Consider the following 24,668-nt stretch of genomic DNA (forward strand, 5'->3'; position numbering starts at 1 on the left):
GAGGGGCACCGGGGACCCTGGAGCCAGGCCTGAGGTAGGGGCTCGAAGGCGAGCGCCTGGTGGCCGGGCCTTGGTTTGTGGGGCCCGGCTGGGCCTAGCCCAAAAAGGTGACACGAGCACGTACTCCCTTGGACCCAACGCCCATAGGAAGAGCCGGAGGGGTCTGGTGCAATGTGGCCTGGGTGGCAGTCCAAGGCGGGAGCCTCGGCTGTCTGAACTCCAAGCATGGAACCTGGCTATTGGGACATGGAACGTTACCTCTCTGGCGGGGAAGGAGCTGGAGCTGGTGGAAGAGGTTGAGCGTTACTGGCTAGATATAGTAGGCCTCACCTTGACACATAGCTCGGGGTCTGGAACACAAGTCTTTGAGAGGGGTTCTCTCTTTTGGTGGAGTTGCTCCAGGTGAGAGGCGGAGGGCAGGGGTGGGCTTTTGGATTGCCCCTGGACCGGGGGTCGGCAAGAAAAGAGTAAAGGGCCTAGAATTGACCCTTGAGGAACATCACACGTAATATTTGCATGACTGGAGAAGACATTGCCAAGAGATATAGAGAAGGTTCTGTTCCTGAGGTAGGACTTGAATCAATCAAGAGCAGTCTCGGTCACACCCTCCCAGTTTCCCAGTCGAGCCGTTTGTATGTCGTGATTAACAGGGTCAAATGAAGCAGAACAATACCAGGACAGTACAACAGCCAGCACCAGAGTTCATCCCATCATTCACGACCTTCAGAAGTAATATTTCAGTGCTATGATGACAATGAAAGCCAGATTGAAAATTTTTTAGAGTGAGTGTTCCTTCAAGAGGGATAAAAGCTGAGAACAGACCACTTCCTGCAGTACCTTGTCAAGAGAGGGTAATTAAGATATGGGTCTGAAATTATCCGTGTCAAGACTGAGTTTCCCAGCAACAGTTGCACATAGCTGATTTAAAAAGTGAGGATAAAGGCTTCTTAGATACTGTTAAACTATCCAAAGTGAAAAAAGACCTCTTTAAAAAATCCTTGTGGATGGAGAAAAGGAAGATTTCATGCCATTTATCAACCTCATTAGCTCTGACTGGGAACCTGGATAAAAAGAACCGCAGGTGTGACACAGTTCTCTTTATGGTGAAGTAAACAGAGATGGCATAATTTGGGTTCCGATGTTCAAACCCTGAAAAAGTGAGGGACAAAACTGACTAGCAGGAAATATTTTTCTCGTCATCAAGTCAGAGGGAACCTGCCTGTGCATGCACATGCTTTTCAGTTTTTTTCAACAGTCTCGCCATGTAAAGGACTAGAATACTGGACATCTGCATTGTGTCATTTTCATTCTGAGCTGCAGAGTTCATGCTACAATATCTGTAATGAGGCTGAAATTATTGCAGGACGAGTGGTCAGCCAGACCCAAGGAAAGATGCTCTTCATGATGAGTGGGAGTGGCCAGTGGTTCAGGGTTGAGCAGCTGTCAGAAAGAAAAGCAATGCAATGTATGAAGTTTTGTGTAAGTTGTCTAATGCTTTTCATGTCGGGGTGTCGGCCATCTCATCTGTAAAGGACATGATTGGTCCAAAAACAGTCAACGTCACTAATAAGACCATAATCAGTCGCAGTAGGGAAGCCTTTTAGCCATTCAGCTGAAATGCTCCCCGCTCCAAAGAGTTGGAGACAAACAAGACAGACAACAACGGCGTTTACCATGGGATATCGGCGCTGTCTGTGAATTTTGCCACTTTGTCCCAGTTTTGGATCCACTTGGGACAGGCTGCTCCAGAGAGATTGAGGCACCTGTAGCCGCTAGGTCAGTTAGCTCTTTGACCTGCACAAATAAGTTTGACACTGGAAGAGGGTCATCTGGAGAGAAGACAGGAAGATAAATCCATCTCACTTCTCCACAATGGATGTCCATGGAAGAGAATTGACATTGATGGGCCAAGAGCAACACTATTTACCAGACTCTTAGAGCTGCTAGGGGTGTCAAGCTGCAGTGGATCCAGCTGGGATTTCTGCTAGGACATCATCCAGGAGGCTCTCAAAGATGTGGAGTTTGGATCTCAGACTGGACAGCTCAGGCAGCTTAGCTGTCCAACCAGCCGTCACAACGCCTCCCGAGCTCTCAGCTTCCACTTGACCTGGTTCTGGATGGTGATTCAGTGGGAGGCTCAACTTCAACATGCCAGTCAACATGCTAGCGACTGTAGGAAGCAAGCATGTGTGATGGATGCATGGCTGGCTGGAAACATCTGCCACGGCAGCATTAGACAGTATTTTGTAGGTAAGTAACTGTTGATACAATTACTCAATTACTGGAGCGGAAACAATGGGCTTTCATGTGAATGTCAATCTTTAGGACACTGTAGGGATTCGAACCTTTGTAAAACTACGCTCTTTCTATCAGATCAAACTTGCCTTCTTTGACTGCGTGCAGATGCGCACATTGCTGACCTCAATCCGTGAGGCTCTTTTATGTGTGTTTCTGCCTTATTTGTTTGCTTTATTGCAGAGAACAAGCAGCAGCCATGCCTCACGTTCTTGTACTACACTTGTTCTATCTGTTCCTCAGGAACAAACTGAATCAGGAAAAAGAGCATTCATCTTTGTTGCTCGCTTGGCCTGGAATCCAATGCAGCCTGAACTGAAAGTCCCTGAAGTTATTCCACTCTGAACCTCTGTTCTTTCCTGAGGGACAAACAGAGACCGTTGAACTTTGCCTGTGTTTTTAAAATCTTGAATTGTTGTTTTATTGTTGTGCTACAGCCCCGTACTTCTTACTGAAAACGCTACGTTGCTAATTTATCCTGTCACTTCCTTAAAACTGTTCTGCTGACCTCTTTCCCTGGGCACCCTGGGGAAAGAGTTCCTGATCTCAGTGGCTTCTTATCTGGTGAAATAAAAGTTGAGTAAAAGTTAAAGTTAAATAAATCAAAAAATTTTTAAAAAACAATCTGCATGCAGTTTGGCTTCTGACAGAGGACGGAGCAACTGCCTCATGGCTGTTCATTCCAAGTTTACTCCAACTAGTGCAGTGCCCATTGCTTAAAGGGCCATAGGTTGTGTGACTTCATAAAACCTGCTTTGAACACTGCAAAAAAATTATTGTGCATTAAAATACAAAACAAAATTATGGCCTCAAAACAACACTTTCATTTCCATGGTGTATTCACAAATTTATGAAAAAGGAGATGATACAAAAGTGTGCAGGTGTGCGCATAATCGCACATCTCTGTCGGTAATCAGGAGACACACAAAGGCTCGCCTGTAGCTCAGAGGCCACTTCAAACGAGGTTCTTGAATTCAGATGAGCTCACAGCTAGAAATGAACACACACACAAACACACATACACACACACACACACACACACACAATTTGCAATTTAAACAATGCTGTTTCCATTGCTTGAAGGTCATGTGATCATTCCTTTTATATTCAGTCCAGCCTTCCCCATTGGTCACTGGTCATCGCGGTGTGTGAGCCTGTGGTTGCACGAGTGGAATGTTATCAAGGATATCAGGATATTCTCAGGTTTGTTAACTTTGAACATCTTCCATTATGATCTGTCACCATAACAACTACATGTCGTCATTTGGTTTCTGTGGTGATGCCTGACAGTGGATGGCCAAGACGACCCTCTGTTTCTGACTGTTGCCAGCATTGCATGTGTGTGTGGGTGTGTGTGTACGTTACAGTTTTGTATCTTAATTTGAAATTGTTTACCTTGTTATCTGTCTGCACTGATGTGTACGTATTGAGAAATGGCACTGCCAGCTTGTGTGTGTGTGTGTGTGTGTGTGTGTGTGTGTGTGTGTGTGTGTGTGTGTGTGTGTGTGTGTGTAGGATGGCAGGTCTAGTCCAGGATTCACACAGACTGTCTGTGAAAACATGGACAGAGGAGGAGAGTGAGCGATCTGCTGGGACACTCAGCAGGTAAACACACTCGTGAGTGTTGGTATCTGAAATACTCACAGCTTTATGTAACACTTGTGTTTTCCGGATGTGGGTTTATTTGTTTGATAGAATTTCATCATCAGTCTGCCAGCTTGTTCAGTCTGTGCCTTCTGCTACAATTCTATCCTGGAATTCTAAAACAGGTGTCTGTAAAAGCAGAACTTCACAAGGTGTCTCATGACTGCTGTTAACAATGGTGATGTTCTGGAATGGTCTCTACATGTAAGGTACCAACAAATGGATCGGTCCATTCATCCATCTGCTTGTCCAAAATTGGGTTGTGAGGGAAGCAACTCCAGCAGGGAGCCCCACCCAAAGGGTTTGCATGGCTGTAGCATCGAGCAAACTGGAGGAAATCCAACCCCCAGAACAAAAGCAAAGAGGGGCTCTAAGTGAGCTTCAACATTGTAAATGGTGCGTCATATCAGTACCATCCACCTCCTACACAAGCATGTAGAGTCGAAGAACATAGCTCCCAGATCAAGCATTCACATCAAAGTGACGTAAGTAAGAGAACAAAAAGGACATTTTTCCCCATTAAGGAGCGCAAAGAAAACATAGAACTTAGCATCGTGTCAGTAACATTGAAGACACTCGACTTCATGTCCCATATGTTGCACTCCAGCACCACTATGAGTTAACAAGTCACCGTAGCTCGTGGCTGAAGTACAGTCAGGTGCTGATTTGGTCCACGTTGCCCTCCAGGGAAGTCAATCTTTGTCCATGGCTGGAGATGGTTGCTTGGACACTGTCCAGCTTAGTTTCGAGGGATGTTAAGGCCGATTAAAACTGGGTGGAGACGGCTCATCTGTGCTCTTCCAGTAGTTTGGTCAGAGAACCATGCTAGCAGTCGATAACTCGTCATCCTTCTTTCCATCTTTTCTGGCTGACTTCAATGCGGTTTGGTCTCCAGGTAGTACTAGAAGTGACTTAAGTGTACACACACCACAAATACTGTGTTGCAAGTGAAAAGTCTGAGTTAAATGTTAAGTTTTTAACAAAACTTGCGGGGGCTTATGCGCTGTGCGTCGACTGCATTAGTGACCCCGAAGTGTCCCCACACATATTCTTATTTAGGATGTTGACGCCTTGCCTTGCTTTATTGTTTTTGTTCCTTCCTTGTCAGTGAATTATTTCTTTACACACATGTAGAGGACAGTCCATGTGTGATGACACGTCCTCAGAGCTCCAGAGAATGGCAGCCATCGACAGGAGGGATATTAACTCCCAGAATTCCTTGCATGGGCGAGGTGCTCTCTCCAGGTATGGCAGTAAGGGATTACGATCCAAACTTGTAGAGAGGGTGTGGTGTTACGGACAAGTGGCTCAGGTGTGGTGTGCTGACGGTCGCCTGTCCAGGTGTAAATGGGCTGCATGTTTGCCTGCTGCTCCCCAGGATCGTTAGTATGGTGATGACTTTGCGAGAATGGGCTCAGAAGAGCATGGCTGCAGAGACGGAGCGGCCAGACTCATTTTTGGAACGTTTCAGAGGCCCCGCCCACATGGACATACAAGCCCCGCCCAGCCGATTTAGCCACAGCCAAACTGGCTCTGAAAGGGATAATGAAATTAGATGGAGCAGAGGCAGGTATGAAAACAGACAAATCCAACCTCCGACGCAATAAAATCGTTTAAACACCATAAATATACCTGTTGATGTTTTCTGTCTCTGTCAGGAGGAAGTGTAATATTGTTGTCTTATCACCGTCCGACAATGCATACTACCACTGGCTGATGGTGATTGGGCCTGCAGTCTTTTATAACTGGACCCTGCTGGTCGTCAGGTTAGGAGCTGCCACTGATTATTGACGTTGTCCTGCAGTTGTGTTATCACTGGTATTAACACACCTAAGAAGGAGATTAGGGTCACACATGAACAATTTGTTTGGATAAATAGAAATTACGTGAAAAAATAACTGAACTGTAAAACTTGAAGTGTTTTTCTATTCGATTTAAAAAAACAAAAACAAAACAAAGACAACCAAACATAGCCCGTCAAGTAGACATGGCACACAGTATAAATATCTTTAAACTTAAGGGGAAGTTTTCAGACTGAAACTCTTTCTGACAGAAATGTATTCATGTGTAAAAGCCTAAAATGTCACATGTGGATGTTAACATTGCTTCTTCTAACCGTGAGGTCTACTGACCCATATTTAGAAGAAGACAAGAGTGGAGTAAACAATTCAGTAGACTGTATAAGAAGAGAATATATAGGAGGAGAATATATAGGATTAGATTATATAGGGGGTAAACTATAGGATTAGACTATGTAGGATTAGTTGTTGTTGTCATCCTCCGCTTTATCCAGTTGGTCCGGGTCACGGGGGCAGTAGCCTCAGCAAGGAAGCCCACTCTGTCCTCTCCCCAGCCACTTCCACCAGCTCTTCCGGGGAATCCTGAGGTGTTCCCAGGCCAGACGAGAGATATAATCCCTCCAGCGTGTGCGGGGTCGGCCTCGAGGCCTCCTCCTGGTTGGGGATACCCGGAACACCTCCCAAGTGAGACGTTCAGGAGGCATCCTCACCAAATGCCCAAAACACCTCAACCGACTCTTCTCGACATGCAGGAGCAGCGGCTCTACTCTGAGCACCTCCCGAATGACTGAGCTTCTCACCCTGTCTCTAAGGGAGAGCCCAGCCACCCTCAGAAAACTTAGAAACTCATTTCGGCCGCTTGTATTCACAATCTCGTTCTTTTGGTCATTACCCAAAGCTCATGACCATAGGTGAGGGTTGGAACGTAGATTGACAGGTAAAGAGAGCCTCGCCTTTTGGCTAAGCTCCCTCTTCACCACAACAGACTGGTTTAGCACCCGCATCATTGCGGATGCTGCCCCATCCGCCTGTCAATCTCCTGCTCCATCCTATGCTCACTCGTGAACAAGACCCCAAGATACTTAAACTCCTCCACCTGAGGCAGGACCCCCGCCCCCGACCTGGAGTGAGCAAACCACTCTTTTCTAGCTGAAGACCATGGCCTGAGACTTGGTGGTGCTGATTCTCATCCCAGCCGCTTCATATTCGGCTGCAAACTGTCCCAGCAAGAGGAGGTCGTGGCCTGATGGCGCTAAGAGGACTACGTCATCCACAAACAGCAGAGACGACACCCTCCCACCACCAAACTCGACCCCCTCCACCACCTGGCTGCGCCTAGAAATTCTGTCCATAAAGGTTATGAACAGAACCGGTGACAAAGGGCAACCTTGGCGGAGTTCAACCCTCACTGGGAACAAGTCTGACTTACTGCCAGCAACACCGACCAGACTCTCACTCCTCCGGTAGAACGACTGAATGGCCCTTTGTAAGGGGCCATCCATCCCATACTCCCAGAGTACCCCCTACAGGGTGCTCCTGGGAACATGGTCATAAGCCTTCTCCAGATCCACAAAACACATATGGACTGGTTGGGCTCCTTTGCCTTTGCCCCCTCTAGCACCCTAGCGAGGGTGAAGAGCTGATCCACGGTTCCACGGCCGAAACGAAAACCACACTGCTCCTCCTTAATCTGAGGTTCGTCTATCGCTCTGACCCTCCTCTCCAGTACCCTGGCGTAGATCTTTCCAGGGAAGCTGAGGAGTGTGATCCCCGATAGTTGAAACACACCCTCCGGTCCCCTTTCTTAAAGATGGGGACTAACACCCGGTCTGCCACTCAAAAGGCACCACCCCTGATGTCCACGCAATGTTGCAGAGACGTGTAAACAAGACAGCCCCACAACATCCAGAGCATTGAGATACCCAGGGTGGATCTCACCCCCGGAGCTCTGCCACCGCAGAGTTGCTTAATTCCTCAGCAACTTCTACCCTGGAGATTGGACAACCCCCCGCAAGTGCTCCCCAAACTCTGTCTCCTCCATGGAATACGTGTTGGTGGGATTGAGGAGTTCCTCAAAGTATTTCTGCCACCACCCAATTATCTTGCCAACTGACGTCAGCAGACTCCTGTCCCCACTGTAAACAGTGTGGGCAAGTTGCCACGTGCACCAGTGGGCATCTTGAATTTCGAACATGGTGTTAGTTATGGACAAAGTGCGACTTGCACAGAAGTCCAACAACTGCACACCACTCAGGTTCAGGTTGGCTCTGCCGTTCTCCCAATCGCACCCTTCCAGGTCACACTGTCATTGCTTACATGAGCGTTGAAGCCTTCAGTAGGACAGTGGAGCCCCCAGTCGGGGCTCCATCCAGCACTCTTCCCAAGGACTCCAAAAAGGGTGGGTGCTCTGAACTTGTTTTTGGCACATAAGCGCAGACCACAGTCAGGACCAATTCCCCAACCTGAAGGTGCAGGGAAGCAACCCTTTCGTCCATCAGGGTAAACCCCAACGTACCGACAGAGAGTCTGGGGGTGATCAAAAAGCCCACCCTTGCAAAAGAGAGAGTCCAATCCCTCTCAAGGACTTGGGTTCCGGAACTGGGGCTGTGAGTCAAGGTGAGGCCGACTATATCTAGCTAGTAACACTCAAACTCTTTCACCAGCTCCGGCTCCTTCCCCACCAGAGGTAACATTCCATGCCCCAAAAGCCAGCTTCCTTGTGGAATGCCTGGGGATCAGACAGCCAAGGCCCCCACCTTGGACTGCTGCCCAAACCACAATGCACCGGACCCTTCAGGTTCCTCTTACGGGTGGTGGGTCCATTGGAGGAATATACGATTAGTATATGTAGTATTAGTATATACAGATAGTGTGTAGTGTAGATAGTGTGATATATATTATTAGTATCTATAGGATTAAACTATAGGAGTAGAATATATAGGATTAGACTATGAAGGAGTAGGCTACATAGAAGTAGACAATGTAGAAGTACAATATATAGGAATAGATTATATTATTATTCACATTCTCTTATGATAGAGATTTTGTGCCTGACAGCTACATTTCCGCCTCATTGCTGTGACTGACCCAATCCTCTCGTCTCTCTGGTTCTGTAGAGCCTGTTTTGATGAGTTCCAGATGAGGAACATGTTGGTGTGGTTGGTGCTGGACTACATCTGTGATGGAATTTATATTCTGGATATAGTAGTTCGTCTCCACACAGGTAAAAACACATATATATTTAAAGAAATGTGACGAAATTGATGCCTCATACTGTATAAAGCCAAAATATATGGGACTTTGGCCTAAGAAACAAAAAAAGTCAAAGAACACTGCATTTGATTTGACCTAAGATGCTTTCTGTCAAAGCTTTTGTCCAAAACTGAATTGTATTGTTATTTATTTAACCACTTATTTGATGCTATAAAAAGTGGTGTTACAAAATGGTTGACATCTTTACTGAGTCAAGTACTGGTACCTGCAGTAGCTGTGTTGGTGGCAAACTTCTGAGAAATGATTTAAAGATACTCCATGATTCACTGGTTCATTCCTGTACATTGTGTCTTTAGGTTTCTTGGATCAGGGATTGATGGTGAAGGATTTGCCGCGTCTGAGGGAAACCTACCTTCGAACTCTACTGTGTAAACTTGACATCTGCTCCATCCTCCCTACTGATCTTCTCTATCTGACTGTTGGAATGAGCTACACTCCTCTTCTTCGATTCAACCGTCTGTTGCGCCTGCCACGTTTGTTTGAGTTTTTTGAACGTACAGAAACACGAACAGGTTACCCCAACGCTTTCCGCATCTGTAAACTGGTCCTGTATATCCTGGTGATCATCCACTGGAATGCCTGTGGATACTACAGCTTCTCCAAAGTCCTGGGACTGGGCTCAGATTCTTGGGTTTATCCAAATGCGTCAGATCCAGAGTTTGCATCCCTATCCAGAAGTTACATTTATTGCCTATATTGGTCCACTTTGACTCTGACAACCATTGGAGAGACCCCACCTCCTGTTAGGGATGAAGAGTATCTGTTCCTGATATTTGACTTCCTGGTAGGTTTTAAGAGCAATGGTGTAACCTTAAAATCATCTCACTATGAATGTTGAATATATTTATGAAGTTAGCTTTGCCAAATCAGTTATACCTGGATAACTTGTGGTTGCCATTATTCTTGTCCACCAACACTGTGAATCCTGCCATTTGTGTTCTAGGTTGGTGTTCTGATATTTGCCTCCATTGTGGGGAACGTTGGTTCCATGATCTCCAACATGAACGCTACGAGAGCAGCCTTCCAGACTCGTGTAGACACACTGAAACACTACATGCACTTCAGACATGTCAGCAAGGTGCTGGAGCAGCGAGTCATTCGCTGGTTTGATTACCTCTGGACCAATCAGAAGACCATAGATGAACAGGAGGTACTAAGGAGCCTGCCCAATAAACTGAGAGCAGAGATAGCGATTAATGTTCACCTGGATACTCTGAAGAAGGTAAAGCAGTTTTAAGTCAGGTCTTTTAGTGTTTTTGCTGTTTTAATTACCAAACGCTGTACTCTTTAATGAATGTACCATACAGATAAAAGTGTGGTCATTTCACCCTTCTGGTCAACAAAACTCCCCAAACGCAACTGAACTGTGTGTGAGAGTGATGCTGCCGTGAGAGTGACAGTTACGACGTTTCCAACACACAAGGAGAACTTCCCAGGGGAAAGTCCACCGTAGTTGTCTGGGGCAGCAAATCTTTGGTTTTGCCTTCCAGGCAGAAGACACCAGGGTGGTTTGATTTACTGTAACTTACCAGAAGTGTTCACTCGGTTACAGTCCTTCTTGGTCTGTCATGGCATGCAAGTTACAAGCTCCTTGACTCATTTTTGTTTTTCCCGTGTGTCCGTCTTTAGGTGCGTATTTTCCAGGACTGTGAGGCCGGCCTCCTGGTAGAGTTGGTGCTCAAACTTCAGCCACAGGTTTTCAGTCCAGGAGATTACATCTGTAGGAAGGTCTGTTATTATTGCTACTGTTGCAATACAAGTACAAGAACAATACACAAGGTGTATAAAGGGTGAATTTTAAAGAAAAACACCATTGCACTAAGTTTACGTTGAGAGGTACGGCTCTGAGCTGGGACCCGAGCAGCAGAGACCCCTGCAGGGTCAGTTAGAGTCACTGATGATGTCAGCTACAGAACGTGAAGGAGGGTGGCAAGAGGACAACAAGGAGAACACAAGAGGAGTAGGAGGGCTGCAGCCAACTGAACACATGGAAGGAAATAAGCGGGTCACCAGCTGAAGCGGGCTGAGTTAGAGCAGCCGACTGTCAGCTGATGGCGCCGGGCTACCAGCCCAGGTAGACTTCTGAACCTGCCTGGACTCGTGTGAACCCAACATTGAAAAATGTCAAATAACTTGAGGAGAAGTTATGAGATATAAACAGAAAGATTCTAATGAACACTTGAACAATACGTGAAGATATACCTGATGCTGCGGCCTTGGAAGGTGACAGCGTCCTTGACCTTTAGCCTCCAGAGTCTTTTGAGTTCATCCTTGAGTCCCAGGGGATGTTTGAGGCAAATTTAAGAACGAACGAAGAATGAATTGAAGGAACATTTACATCTGTATGTCTCGTGGCATTTATATATGACTTTTTAAAATTCCAATATGCAGCTGTGCTAACTTTGCTATTTCCAGGGAGATGTGGGAAAGGAGATGTATATCATTAAAGATGGCCGCCTGGCGGTGGTGGGGGAGGATGGCGTCACTCAGTTTGCTGTTCTGACAGCAGGAAGTTGCTTCGGAGAAATCAGCATCCTGAACATCAGCGGCAGCAAGATGGGGAACCGACGTACAGCTAATATTCGCAGTCTGGGATACTCAGACCTTTTCTGCCTTTCCAAACAAGACCTCATGGAGGCGCTGCAGGAGTTTCCCCATGCCAGAGCCCAGCTGGAGCAGAGGGGGCGGGACATCCTGCAGAAGGAGGGGCTGCTGGAGGAAGTAAATGTGTCTGCTGGGGAGGAGCTAGAGGAGAAGGTGGAGAGGTTGGAGAGCAGTCTGGATCGTCTACAGGTCAATAGCTTGCTATTATTTCTACTACAATTACTACTACTTACTACGACTACTACTGCTGGTACGACTGGTGATGTGCTCACAATTGTATCCTGTACAACTTCTACTCCATCTTTCTTGAACCAATAACCACATTCTTCCAGACATGTTTGGCGCGTCTGCAGAGCGAGTTCAACTCCTCCCAGCTTCGGATGAAACAGCGAATCACAGCCCTGGAGCACAACATCACCACGGTTGCCACAGGCAGCGGCTTTCTGTCAGATACCGACTGCAACGAGAGCGTCTCGGGAGGCGAGGGCGCGCGGAGTGAAATCAACATTCGCCTCTGACACACATGATCTCCTGACTCTTGCTTTCAGTCACGTGATCAATGATTGACACGAGTCAGTCAGTGCTATCTGCATGCTATATGGCTTTGTACACCTGTTAACAATTTTTGGCAGGGGGTTTGTAAAGACCTATCACGGTGGTTAGGGTACCCCATCCCCATCTCCCCCTCACTTTGTCTGCTAGGTGACCTCACTAATGTTAATATGGAAGTAAACAAATCCTGTTTGCTTCTCACTGCTCTAAGCATCGCAAAGAAGGCCATCCTGATTAATTGGAAATCCAAGAACAACCTAAGCATTACTCAATATAGAAGCCCTTTATTAGACCACATTTCCATGGAGAGAATGTCTGCTTGGCAGGAAAGTTGATCGTCAGAGTTCGAACAAATCTGGTCCTTGATAATTAAATCCATCACATAGTTTTGATGGGGGGGACGGGGCTTCGTGGCCCCGGCCCCAGGGCGGGTGGCTATGGACGCTGGCTACCTTGGGTGTCCGGTGGCTCGCTGGGCTGGTGGGCCCGGGGTTACTGCCTTCCGGGGCTGCTTTGGGTCTCGCCTGTGGCGGGATGGTGTGGGGGGCGTGGGGGTGGCTTCCCCTATCATGGCGGCACCCTGTGGGATTGGGGGTTGGGGGTCCTTGGGCTGGGTCGGGGCCTCCACCCGGTATGGGGGGGTCAGGGGCCCTGGGCCCTGGTGCCGGGGATCCGTGCCGGTCCCCCAACGGGGTCCTGCGGTGGGGGAGCTGTGCTCGCCCGGACCCCGGGCACTGGTGGGGCGTGCTAGGGCGTGCTAGGGCCTGCCATGGCGGCTGGGGCATGTTTGCCCCCAGACGCTGGGAGGAGGGTGGGGAAGGAAGGTTAGGTGGGGGTTGGAGAGGGAGGGGGGTGGAGGGAGAGGGAGAGGGGGGAGGGGGGTCAGGAGGGAGGGAGGTAAGGGGGTGGAGAGGGAGGTAGAGGTGGATTGTTTGGTACCTGGGACTCTCTAGCCTGGGACCCTGCCACTCCGCCGGGGGGTCGCACCCACATTTGAGAGGGGTTTGCTAACCTCGGCCCGTCCTGGGTGGGCTGGGCCCTGGCACGATGTCCTGGACTGCTGCCACTCCCGGACAATGGGAGGATGCTGGGGGACGTCTGAGGGATGGGGGCTGACCTCCTTGATGCTGATCGAACTGGGGGCCCTGACCATGGGCTGCTGGCTGAGGGTTCCACCGTGCACCGGGGGCCTGGGCCCTCCCTGCCCTCGCACTGCACGGTGGTGGACCCTCTGCCTGGATCTCCGGACAGTGCCCCTTGGTGCTCCAATTTGACCCCTGGACCAGGGAGGCTAGACTCCCTGTCGACTGGTTGCAGTGGTGACGGGGTGGCCAGCGGGGCCAGTCTGGAAGTTTACCCCTGCGGGTCTGGCCCATTCCCCAGCCCCTCTCATCATGTGACACTAGGCCTTTAGGGGCTGGACCCCCCAATTTTAATTGGGTTGAATTTGATGTTTAATTTTAACATCGTAGACATTTAGGGCTTGGGGGAGTGCATGAGGATGTACTGGGAGACTCTGCCGTCTGCACCCGGCGGGGCTCCCATGCCCTGGGTGCCTCTCCTAATTTTAACTACATTCTAGTCATCCACATCATCACATCTACATTCCCACGCACAACACGCACCCTGCACCTATGTTGGAATGGGGGGGGGGGCAGCTGGGGCGGGGAGTGGGTCCAGTGCTGCCTCCTTTGCTAACTGCACCATTGCAGGCCTGGGGGCCTGGCCGGTGCTCTTGGGGGGGGGGGGGTGGTCCTCCTCCCGGCGTGGTGGTTGGGCTGGGGTTGATCGCAGGCCCTGCTGTTGTGCGGTGGATCGCTTGTTGGCGGTTTCACGAAGTCTGAGGTGCCCTGGACCGTATCAGCATCTATGGACTACTCAGCCCCTGTATGGAGGAAGATGAGGGTATGATTGTTTAGTCCGGGGGTGGCCTGACGGGTCGGGGTCCTCTCTGCCCCGTCTCTTTGTGGGTTGCTTTTGGGTGGGGATTGCTGCTCCTATGCTTTCCTAGGGGTCCTGGCTTGGGTTGGGCCTGTGGCTGTTTCCTGGTGGGAGGGGTGGCCTGGGGCTCCCCGTGTCCTGGGGGTTTCTGGGTGCTCTGGTGGCCTGGTCCTGACCTGCCTGCTATCCTGGACTGGGGGTGTGATGTCCTGGCCCCCCCACATCAGCTACAGCCAGCTACGCACAACATCCAAGACAAACCGTAGCACACACACATACACACACATACACACGCGTATACACACATACACACATGCGGTGCACAACTGACCCATAATCACACACTCAGACATTTATCTTAAAATTATATTAAACCAGATGGTAAACCTGTGGTGGAAATTCTGCAACCAATGTATTTTCCTTTTTTTTTTCTTTTCTCCTCTCTGTTGTTGTTGTTACTTTTTCTTTGTTTGTTTATTTTTCTGCTATTGTTGTTGTTTTTGTCCCCCCCCCCCTTGTCTTCCCTATCCTGTCCCTGTTCTCTCTTCCTATCCACTCCTGAGCCTCAGTCCGGTAGCTTCATCAATGAACCAACACCATTCCTAATAAAATTAAGCATAAATGACAATAGGAGGAGTTTATCAGATTCCTCCTATGCAGAGTAAAAGTGCCTCAGTACAACAAGGCACCAGGAACATGGATGCTGCTGCTGAACAGGACAGGTTAGAAAAAAAAAGATTGACACGACATTGTTCATTTATTTCATCTGGGAGCAACGAACATTATCCAGTTGTACTCGTATTTTTTGTAAGAGGCAACATAACAGAACAAAATGAGACAATAACAACTTATAATGGTATGAAGTCATGGAACAGACTGGAACGCTGCAGAGAAGCTCCTCAAATTCAACATGAAACAACAAACATGAATAAAGGTTGATCAAGGAAGGGTTGGCAATCATCCAACCATGGGAACATTGGCCGTCATTCATGAAATGTTCCTGCACACAATCGAGGGTTTATTAAGGCCTCAACTCAGACTTACAGACCGGAAGCGCAGCCAGGGGCATATTTGTGACCTGAGGCATTCAGGTCTTTGCAGTTCTGGGTGAGGGACCACACAGAAGATACCAAGAGCCAATCAGACTTTGCTTCCTGTCTGTAAACTGAGAGTTTTAAAGGCCTTCTGAGTGTCAGACCAAGAGCACTTCATGACCGAGGCCTCATATTTGGTCGAAGACACACAAACACTCCAGCTGGCGGCCTTCAGCCACTAGGGGGCACCTCTGTGGCTGCAGCTGAAGAAGGCAGGCATACACTTTCACCTTTGAACGCTGCATTTGTGCCGCCTTCTTTGCTGTGGACACATGAAATTTCTTCCTGCTCTCGACATCAAAGTGCTGACAGAACTTGTTGTAGAACCCTTTTTTCATCTGTTACTCTTTTTCAAAATGTGTTGAGAGAAAAAGAAAACTTGGTTCATTTATGATCCACTTTATTCTCAATAAATAAGATTTGAACCCTGAGACTGACTGTCCATGTCCATGACACACACGTGTGTGTGTGTGTGTGAGAGAGAGAGTGAGAGAGAGAGAGAGAGAGAGAGATCTGTGTCTTGTGGTCTCTGAATGCTCTGCAGCTGTTCGCACATGACGTGGGACCAAAGTCCAGAGTGACATGAGAGGAGGATTTCAGGAAGTCACTTTGAAGAAGCTTGAATATCCTGTGAGAAACCACAGTGTTCCAAAGGTAGATACACACTGATGTGTGTGTGTGTGTGTGTGTGTGTTTCAGAGATGGAGCCCAGCCTCATGTTGCTGCTGGCCTGTGTAACACCAGCATCAGCTGCAGTGCAGGTCAGACCCGCTCAGCTTCCATCTGATAATGTGGTGATCATGTATTTTTGCAGGCAGCCCAGCAGTGAGTGGCATGAGCGACCTCAGCTGCAGCCAGTCGGAGTTTTACATGGATGATTGATTGTTGCTGAAGATAAGCCAGGTGGCAAACGCTGCTGAAACGTGCACACACACCACTTTCAAGAGCTAGGAAGCCTTAGAAGTTCAAAGCTAAACTCGTGAGAGGAACGTCACCTCAACGTCATCCCTCGGGTTGCGCTTCTTTGGTATTTTTGGCAGATTCAACGCGTGTCTTTGGTCAGCTGGTAGCAACCAACATGTAGTAATAAAATCCTAAATCCTGGTGAATTTTAGTTTTTTGATCGTTTCCTAATCAAAGGAGCAGAACGACAACGTCAAACTTAAATGCCAACATCCATAAAAGCAAGCCGTCCTCTGTGCTCCCTGTGAGCAACAGCAGTGCAACCGTCCTCTTGTAGCGTCGGCAGCCTGTTCAGAGAAACCAAATCCACCCTGAGCTGCTCCCTGAATGTTAGGAGCTGATCCGTATTTCTGTAGCCTCAAAAGTTTGGTGAACTGATCTCAGAGCAGATGCTGCAACCTCGGCACAGTGGGAGGTCTGTGATTGGAGGATGAAATTAAACCTCTTACACATCCGCAGCTCAACCTTGCAGAGCGCCCACCTGTGAGCCCAGGAGGTCAAATGAAGCCATGTGGCTTCTGACTGGGAGGCCTCCAGGACACGACCCTGCTGAGGAGGCACGCGGAGGACGGCGTATCCCATCTAGCCTCAGAACGCTCCGACGGATGAGGAAAAGGTTCAAGTGAATGAGCCGGCTGCTCCGGCCCGGCGCGACAGTGATCGAGCTGTTTTTGTTGGTTCTTCTCTCCAGTCAAAGCGTTTGTGGGTTCTTGATCATAGGGCTGGATAAAGCATGCGTGGATGATCGTGGACGAGGAACTTGAGAGTTTGGAAACAGACGTTTTTCAACAGTTGAGCTGTTGCTGGCCATCATTTTTCCAGGTGCGTTAATGTGCTTAATCATAGAGGATGAGTGACAGGTGAGTTCAGAGTGGAGTGCAGTACGACAGCCAGGCCAGCAGGTGGGGCTTCCGTTGTTGCTGTCTACCTATTTGCAGTATCTGTGTTCTGCCAGCAGAGGTCGTGCTTCACCACCAATCTTCTAGGGTGTCTGACCGTTGTACCGCTGTGTTTAGGTTGTAGCAGGAGGACGTAGGTTGCTACTTGGCAATTCGGACGCAGCCCAGGTCCCATGATGCTAACCTGAAAACCCCAGGCCCAAGTGTGTGTGTGTGTGTGTGTGTGTGTGTGAGAGAGAGAGAGAGAGAGAGAGAGAGAGCGCAGCAATGATCAAGCAATGATCCAAACCTTCAAGTCCAGGAGGATTTCATCTAAATACATTTCAATCCTATTTGTTTGTGTCTGGTGTGAATGTCTCTCACTGCAGCAGCAAGAAGGAGCCAGTCTGGCTGGTGTGTGTGAGAGTGGTCTCAGTCTGAGCTTCCATCTTTGGAGAGAGCTGGAGTCACGCAGCACCTCCAGCAATCATGTGATACACTCCTGACATCCAGTGGTGACTCACTGGAATTACACATCTCTGGTGTTCCAACTACAAACCTCTGAAGCAGAAGATCAACAGTTTTCTTTGCTGCGTTCAGTTTCTCTGAACTTTGGGTGCTGGGTTCTCTTCACTAGCAATGCTAATCTCTCCACACACACGTGCACTGAGACAAAATACTCCAATACATGCACAAACAAATCCTGGAGGGTAGAGCACTGTCATCCATTACGCTGTGACCTCCATGAATAGGCCCCGCCCACAGCAGACTAATTGCAGCCAGATTAGCATCAGTGAGCATTCATTAGCCTTATCAAGGATTCCTAACTTGGACCAGGATGACTAGGAGCATCTACACACTGTCCAAGAGGAGTGCTGAACTTGTTTACACCGGCTGTGTTTCCTCAACACACACACACACACACACACACACACTCGGCTGCAGCAGAGCTCCACTGTCTTCTGCAGTGGTTTCAGAGGCAATGGAGAACAATGTTGCTGTCTGAGGAAATCTGGGCTCAAATGAAGGAGCGTTGGAAGGGAAATTCTCCTTGTAGATCGTTGAGAGTTGCTAATTGTCTGAAGAATCACAGACTCGTGTGATGAATCAAGTCTCTTTAATCCATGCAGCATGGAGACAAGACTGCTGAATGTTCTCTGCTGATCTGTACAATGACCCAACCTTGATACCATGCAGCAACAAAGAAAAGGCACATGGTTTCCAAACCAAGTCAATGACGGTGTCCCCTGTTTAGCATGTGCTTCTCACCCCCCCCCCCCCATGCTGTCTCCTACTGTTTGTCCGTTTGTTCCTTGGTGGGAGATGGTCACAGATACTCATGTGATTCACAAAATGCTTCCTGAGACGAGGACTTCTGATCTATTAATTTAATTCCTACAGCGTTGATCAGAGGTGAAGTATAAAAACAGCCAGTATTGTGGTCCTGCTAACATGGGAATATGAAACAGGAACATGAAATGTGGCTGAAAGGAGGAGGTTGACCATTTTTCAGTTGTTCATTCATTCAGTCGTAAACTGCTAAAAACTAAGAAAGCCCTCTTTTTTAGCGCGCTGTCTTTTTAAAGCAGCTGCTCATCATTTGAAAGCTCTGATTCTCCTGAGCTAATCGCTACCACTCACATCAAGAAACAACCGCTACATCAGGCTAATTAGCAACTGAACCACCCACTCAACTCCCATCCAGGCTAAATAGTTCACCAGTGGACACCAGTGTCTTCTTCAGGTCCAGAGAATCCAAATCTAAGTGTACATTCAGTCCAAATCCTGTTCTGTATCCATGTAGAGTGATGCCATAGAGCCATTAGCTCCATAATTAGCCACAGCTGTGATGGATGTGAAGCAGGTGGGAAGTCACTCAAATGAATGAAGGCAGAACAACAGCAGAACACAGTGGTGGCACCAGTTTACTTGAAGCTATGAGGAGTGGAAGCCTTTCATCCTGGAAATGTTCAAAGACTGTTTTAATGTCTTGATGTCTGCCAGAACTCTCTGGAATGTTCACTGTTTAGGCTGCAACACTCACAAAGAGGTTTCTGAGCTCACCTCAGAATAAAATCCACATCCTCTGCATTCAGCTGATTGTTGTCGTTAGCCTCAAGCTAAATGTCTGTCTGTGTGTGGCTGGCTCTTCCTACGTTCTGGCATCAGAAGAGTCGAGGAGGGAAAATCATACTTGTGATCTAAAGAACTGTTTGTGAGCAGCTGAGGTGCAGAGGGCAGTGGAAGGGAGGAACTGCTTCACAAGGAGCTTGAAGTTTGTCATTGCTCTCTGTGGGGCTGAGGCCTCTGCAGGCAGCAGCAACCACATCGTCCCCCTCTGGATTTGGGCCTCGGTGCCCGGTCACTCCCATCCCTGGACGGAATGAAAGGCAGGATTGGTGCGCAGTTGAGGGTCACGTTAGGGGCGTCAAGGGTGTTCACATTGATGCAGATAAAAAAAAAAAACAGTTCAAAATGACCAGATAAAATGTTTTAAAATGTTTTTAAATACAATTTAGAAGCAAAGACAGGAAGCTGCCCCCCCCCCCCCCCCATGGGTCCTCTGGTATCCCTCTGCCTGCTGCACAAAGACAACTATAAAGTCTGTTCATCAAAATGATGCCGATAGCTGAGAGGAACCCTGCTGAGATGAAAAATAGCTCAGGTTTCAAATTGACAGTGTAAGATATCAGTCTACCACGCTGAGAGAACCACAATGACATCACAAGGGGTGATGTCATCAGAACTGGGCTGCTGGGAGGTTAAAGACCAGAACATTCCTTGGGAACAATAACGAGCTTGTAGCAGCTGACAGGTTTTTGCCTGGACAGTCATTTTGGATGAAGCTGCTCACCGTGCTACGCTGCTATGGCCTTCCTGAGGAAGCAGCGCAGAGAGGATGATATCCGTGTGTGTGTGTGTGTTTGTGTGTGTGTGTTTCAGCACTGTTGTGTCTACTTGAGTGATGGAGGTGGAGCAGAACTGAGATGGCTCCTATCCTCCTTCCTCATTACTCCTCCTCACTCATCCAGACAGAGACCAACAAGCAAGTGAGGGAGGGACAGGGCCCATCCAGCAGGAAAGAGTGTGTGTGTGTGTGTGTGTGTGTGTGTGTGTGTGTGTGTGTGTGTGTGTGTGTGTGTGTTATAGCTTCACTTGGCATCCATGTATTTTTATGTCATAATACAAATTTTGACCTGCCACCCTGAGCCACCCCCACGTCTGGTTTAAGCCAAACACCCAGGCCCACCCATGGTTTGAATACAGGTAATGGTGTGCTTGGTCGTCCCACCTCAAAAGACAACAACTCATGTGGTTGATCCTGTGACAACACATTGGTGAGGATGCCACACAATAACAGTAACAAAAGGGATTTGTTGAGGCTGCAGTTACAAACTTCCCCAGTTGCTATTGTCAGTTAGCAACCGTTAGCTTAGCTGTCCATCAGAACTCTGGCCACCACAGCCTGGCTGGTCAGACGCTTTTGGTCCTCCAGCTCAGACCAGCATAGGGATACTGAACCAGTATTGACCCTGGTCCGGCTCCTTTGTCGGGGCCGACAGTCTTTGAGACGATAAGTGGACGAAGCCTCACGTTTGTCAGACGTTTCTCTGGTTAATCAGCACCTGCAGCTCCGGAGCTCCTGGCTGGTGACACACCTGACACCAGGCTCTTGGCTCAGACATCTTCAAACATTTGTCAGCCAACACAGCGGAACTTTAACTTTAGCAACACTTTGGAATTGATAAAATACTTTTAAATAATCATTACATTTCATTTAACTCTAATATTGTTTTTCACTGAAATTTGGACTTTATTGTACACCTTTGTAAAAGCTGTTATATTTTTCTTCTGTTTTCCTAAAATAGTTGTCTAGTGAAACTTGAAGTAACACCCAGCAACTCTTGGCATTGTGATACGATGTGTATTTTATTAAGAATTCAGAAGACAGACAACAGTCAGGGGAACAAGGAAAATGAAATATATATGGCGTTTTCGTACTACTACTAGTACTCCTCGCCTTCCTCATCCTCCACGCTAACGCTGTCAGTGCTGACCTCGCCTAGCGTAGGTGGTGATGGAGGACACAACCTGGCTGATCAGCCTGTTCTGTTTGGTGGAGGTGGGACGCTCAGTGTCCAGGTTCCTTTTGTCGATGCCATCCATGGCCTCGTTGTCCACCTCGAAGCCGTAGTCCACGCGCCCGGGTACACAGCAAATTCTAGCTTTGGCTTGTTGCCGTTGCTGACAAACGCTCCATCAGCAGAGAGGTGAAGCCAGAGGCAGTTCCTACCCTGGAGGAGTGAAAAATCAGGAAACCCTGGAGCCCGGAGCACTGGTCAGCCTGGAAACATCACAACACAGGAGTCACACAAAAAAAACACACCCCTGCTTCGAAACGTCAACCTGTCGACGATAACGTTCTAACTTAGTTTAGGAATCTACCAAGAACCCTGTCAATGATCTCTGATGGTGTAGTGGCCGCAGTCGTGGTCGTTGGCTTCGTCTTACTGCGATCAGCACTGATGTGTCGGTGGCTAACGAAACGGCTCTGAGAGCCGGCCCATTGATGTGAACGATCCTCCTGATTGGGAGCCACTGTGTCACTTTCTTCCCTTCACGCTGCATTTGATTGGTCAATATGAGTGGTGTCCTCTCTGTGTCTGCGCTGAGCACAGGGGGGAGAGGCGGGAGTTAGAGGGGGAGTCCTGCAGAGCGACGGCCCACCTGAGCCTACTACCAAGAGAACAACTCTCATGCTTGCACAGGAGTCTTCGCCTTATGAAGAGGACAGTATTGAGCAATGTCTGGCAATGACTGTCCCCTGGAGTGGTGGTCCACGCATGAAGGAGCACACAGTGAAAAGGTCCGCCTCGCACTCCAGCACTTGGCATCAGCAGCCTCTGAAAGCTTGTTGTCTTCGTCTGGTCACGTGGTACAGAAGAAGCGAGCTTCTCTGTTGTCGGAAAACGTCAACAGGCTTGTCTGCTTGAGGAGCCGGCTCAAAGCAAAGCAGGAGGCCTGGTAGCCTGAGAGAGAGAAGAGGCTGGGTGATGAGCCTCTGCCCGACTGCTCTGTTCAAAGCAGACCTGAGGAAAAGGAAGTCCAGTGTAAAGACTGTTCAACATTAAGTTCAAGGGGAGGGAAAAGCTCTCTCAGAGATTTCAGCTGTCAGGTTCCACTGTGACCAACATTGTGAGGAAATGGTGAGAAGAGTCAAAGCCAACCCACAGAGCAGCTCCAAAGACCTACAACATCGTCTTGCTCAGATGGTGTCACTGTGCGTCGTTCAACTACTCATGGGAGAGGAATGCAGAAGAAGCCTTTTGTGCGCAAACGCCACGAACAGTCGCTCGAGGTCTGCTAAAGCACATCTGGACAAGCCAGCTTCATTTTGAAATAAGGTGCGAGGGGCGGTATGCATGGCGGAAGAAGAACACAGCATTCCAAGACAAGCACTTGCTACCCGCAGTAAAACTTGGTGGCGGTTCCATCACGCTGTGGCCAGTGCAGGTACTGGGAAGCTAGAGTGAAGGGTCGCATGGACTCCAGTCAATGTCAGCAGATTCTTGAGAACACTGTTCAAGAATCAAGTCGAGATGATTGCGCCGGGGCTGGAAACTTCAACAACAAGACGACCCTAAACACTGCTCAAAATCTACTGAAGGCATTCATGCAGAGGAAGAAGCACAATGTTGTGGACTGGCCAGCTCAGTCCCCAGACCTGGGGCTCATTTATAAAACCTGGTGTAGGATCCATATTAAAAGTGTAGGTACGCCGAAACGCTGAAAAGTGTCTACACAAAAACAAAAACAAAATCCGATTTATAAAACCGTGCGTACCGTGCACGCACTTTCCCATTATAAATCCGAAAATTGCGCAGCAGGATTTGATTCATGTCCCTCCCTCTCCACACCCACGTTCACCGTGTATGGTCATGCAAATTACCTCATGAGTGGGTTTTGCATATAAACACGCAAGATGGACCCACGGCATTCCACTGTTTAAACAAACGGCTGCGTGACCCACCGCCGCTGCTGCGGTGAAAGTTGGTAAACCAACACAGTAAAAACACCAACACAAAGGGATTTAGTCCCTTTCGTCTCCGAACCAAGTCGGACAAATGCATGTGCAAGTTGTCCCCTTGCACACGTCGTCAATCTACATTCGTAAACGAGGCGACAAACCGCTGGCAGCGCGCCACTGAGGGATGGCTGCCATTTCCCAGACTTGTTCCCACAGAAACTTAGTAATTTCTATTTCCTGCATAGAATACAAATCTATGAATATAATTTATCTTTATTATATATACTAATTTATAGATTTAAGTTAGGCCTATATTGTGATATGGCGGTCAAAATAAATAAGCACACCTGTCGGACAATTCCCTCTGGAACGAGCCCGTTGCCAAGACACCAACGTTGTCTGCACTTTAATGTGTGCCGGTATGGTGCGGTTCCGGTGGGTTGGTCGCTCTAAAACTGGACTCAGTTCAGCAATCAGACCCAAGAACAGGGTCTGCAAGGGCTGATTAGCCAATCATGAGCCAGGAAGTCTTCCCGATCTCGGAGCACCCTCTCCAGTCGGATCCGTCCGCTGGCCTGGTCTTCAAGAGGAGCGAGCGCATCCATCGTGCCGCACTGCACGGCTGCCACTGCAGGGCTCTTTCCATGAACCAGTGGTTCTCTCTTTGTCACGATTGTCTCCAGAATGTGCGTCAGCAAGCTTTGTAAATGAGGCCAGATGATTCTTGAAAGTCTGTGGTGTGATTTAATGCCCATCCAACCTGCCTGAACTGGAGCTGTTTAGTGAAGAAGAATGGACCTTCATCCAGAAACAGGATCTCATGGGAAGCTACAGGAAGCCTTCAGAGGCTCTGACTTCTGCTAAAGGACGATCTACTGAATATTGACGTAATTTTTCTGTTGGGGTGCCCAAAGTCATGCAGCTGCCTAGTTTAGTTTGAAGAGTTATTGTACACCTCCTGTAACTCCGCTGAACTTCCTTTCACTCCTCAAATACCACCGTGTCCTTCTGCTGCATGACAACTGAAACTGCTGATCCAAGCACCCACTGATCTATGAGGGACAGACAAAGATCAGGGGGCAAGACGGCCAGAATAAACTACAGCCGACCATAGGAATTAGTTTACGTGTGTATATAAACATATGAATGTTCAGAACATGTATACATACATATACTCACACATTATATATATATATATATATATATATATATATATATATATATATATATATACGTATATATATATATATACACATATACGTATATATATATACATATATACGTATATATATATATATATACATATATACGTATATATATACATATATACACACACATATATATATACACATATATATACACATACATATATATATATATATATACACACACATTATATATATACACATTATATATATATACACACACATATACTCACATATATATACACGTATATATATATATATACACACACATAAAAATATACGTATATGTATATATATTATATACATATATATATACACCCATGTACACACACATCTCTCTCTATATACACATTATATATATATAGAGAGAGAGAGAGAGAGAGAGAGAGAGA

At 47.8% G+C, this 24,668-nt stretch overlaps 1 protein-coding gene across 1 annotated transcript; it reads left to right on the plus strand.

The window, feature by feature from the left end:
- The first annotated feature begins 3,811 nt into the window (after positions 1-3,811).
- On the plus strand, positions 3,812-12,180 carry LOC147250670 (cyclic nucleotide-gated cation channel-like). The gene is made up of 10 exons (XM_086222452.1): positions 3,812-3,900; positions 5,074-5,184; positions 5,318-5,509; positions 5,598-5,705; positions 8,855-8,961; positions 9,308-9,795; positions 9,955-10,233; positions 10,641-10,739; positions 11,427-11,804; positions 11,948-12,180. The coding sequence occupies exons 1-10, from the start codon at positions 3,812-3,814 to the stop codon at positions 12,131-12,133; spliced, it is 2,037 nt and encodes a 678-aa protein (XP_086078578.1). The 3' UTR covers positions 12,134-12,180.
- Positions 12,181-24,668: the final 12,488 nt, after the last annotated feature.

Source organism: Aulostomus chinensis, chromosome 13 (assembly GCF_037954235.1).
Source record: "Aulostomus chinensis isolate RoL2024-O1b breed Wild chromosome 13, RoL_Achi_v1.0, whole genome shotgun sequence".
In the NCBI taxonomy this organism is placed as follows: domain Eukaryota; kingdom Metazoa; phylum Chordata; class Actinopteri; order Syngnathiformes; family Aulostomidae; genus Aulostomus; species Aulostomus chinensis.

What these genes read in the sequence shown, in the direction of transcription:
- LOC147250670 (XM_086222452.1), top strand. Translation starts at nt 3,812, where the DNA reads ATGGCAGGTCTAGTCCAGGATTCACACAGACTGTCTGTGAAAACATGG. An exon ending in TCTGCTGGGACACTCAGCAG is followed by an intron (nt 3,901 to 5,073) that starts GTAAACACACTC and finishes ACACACATGTAG; the next exon opens with AGGACAGTCCATGTGTGATG. An exon ending in GAGATTACATCTGTAGGAAG is followed by an intron (nt 10,740 to 11,426) that starts GTCTGTTATTAT and finishes TGCTATTTCCAG; the next exon opens with GGAGATGTGGGAAAGGAGAT.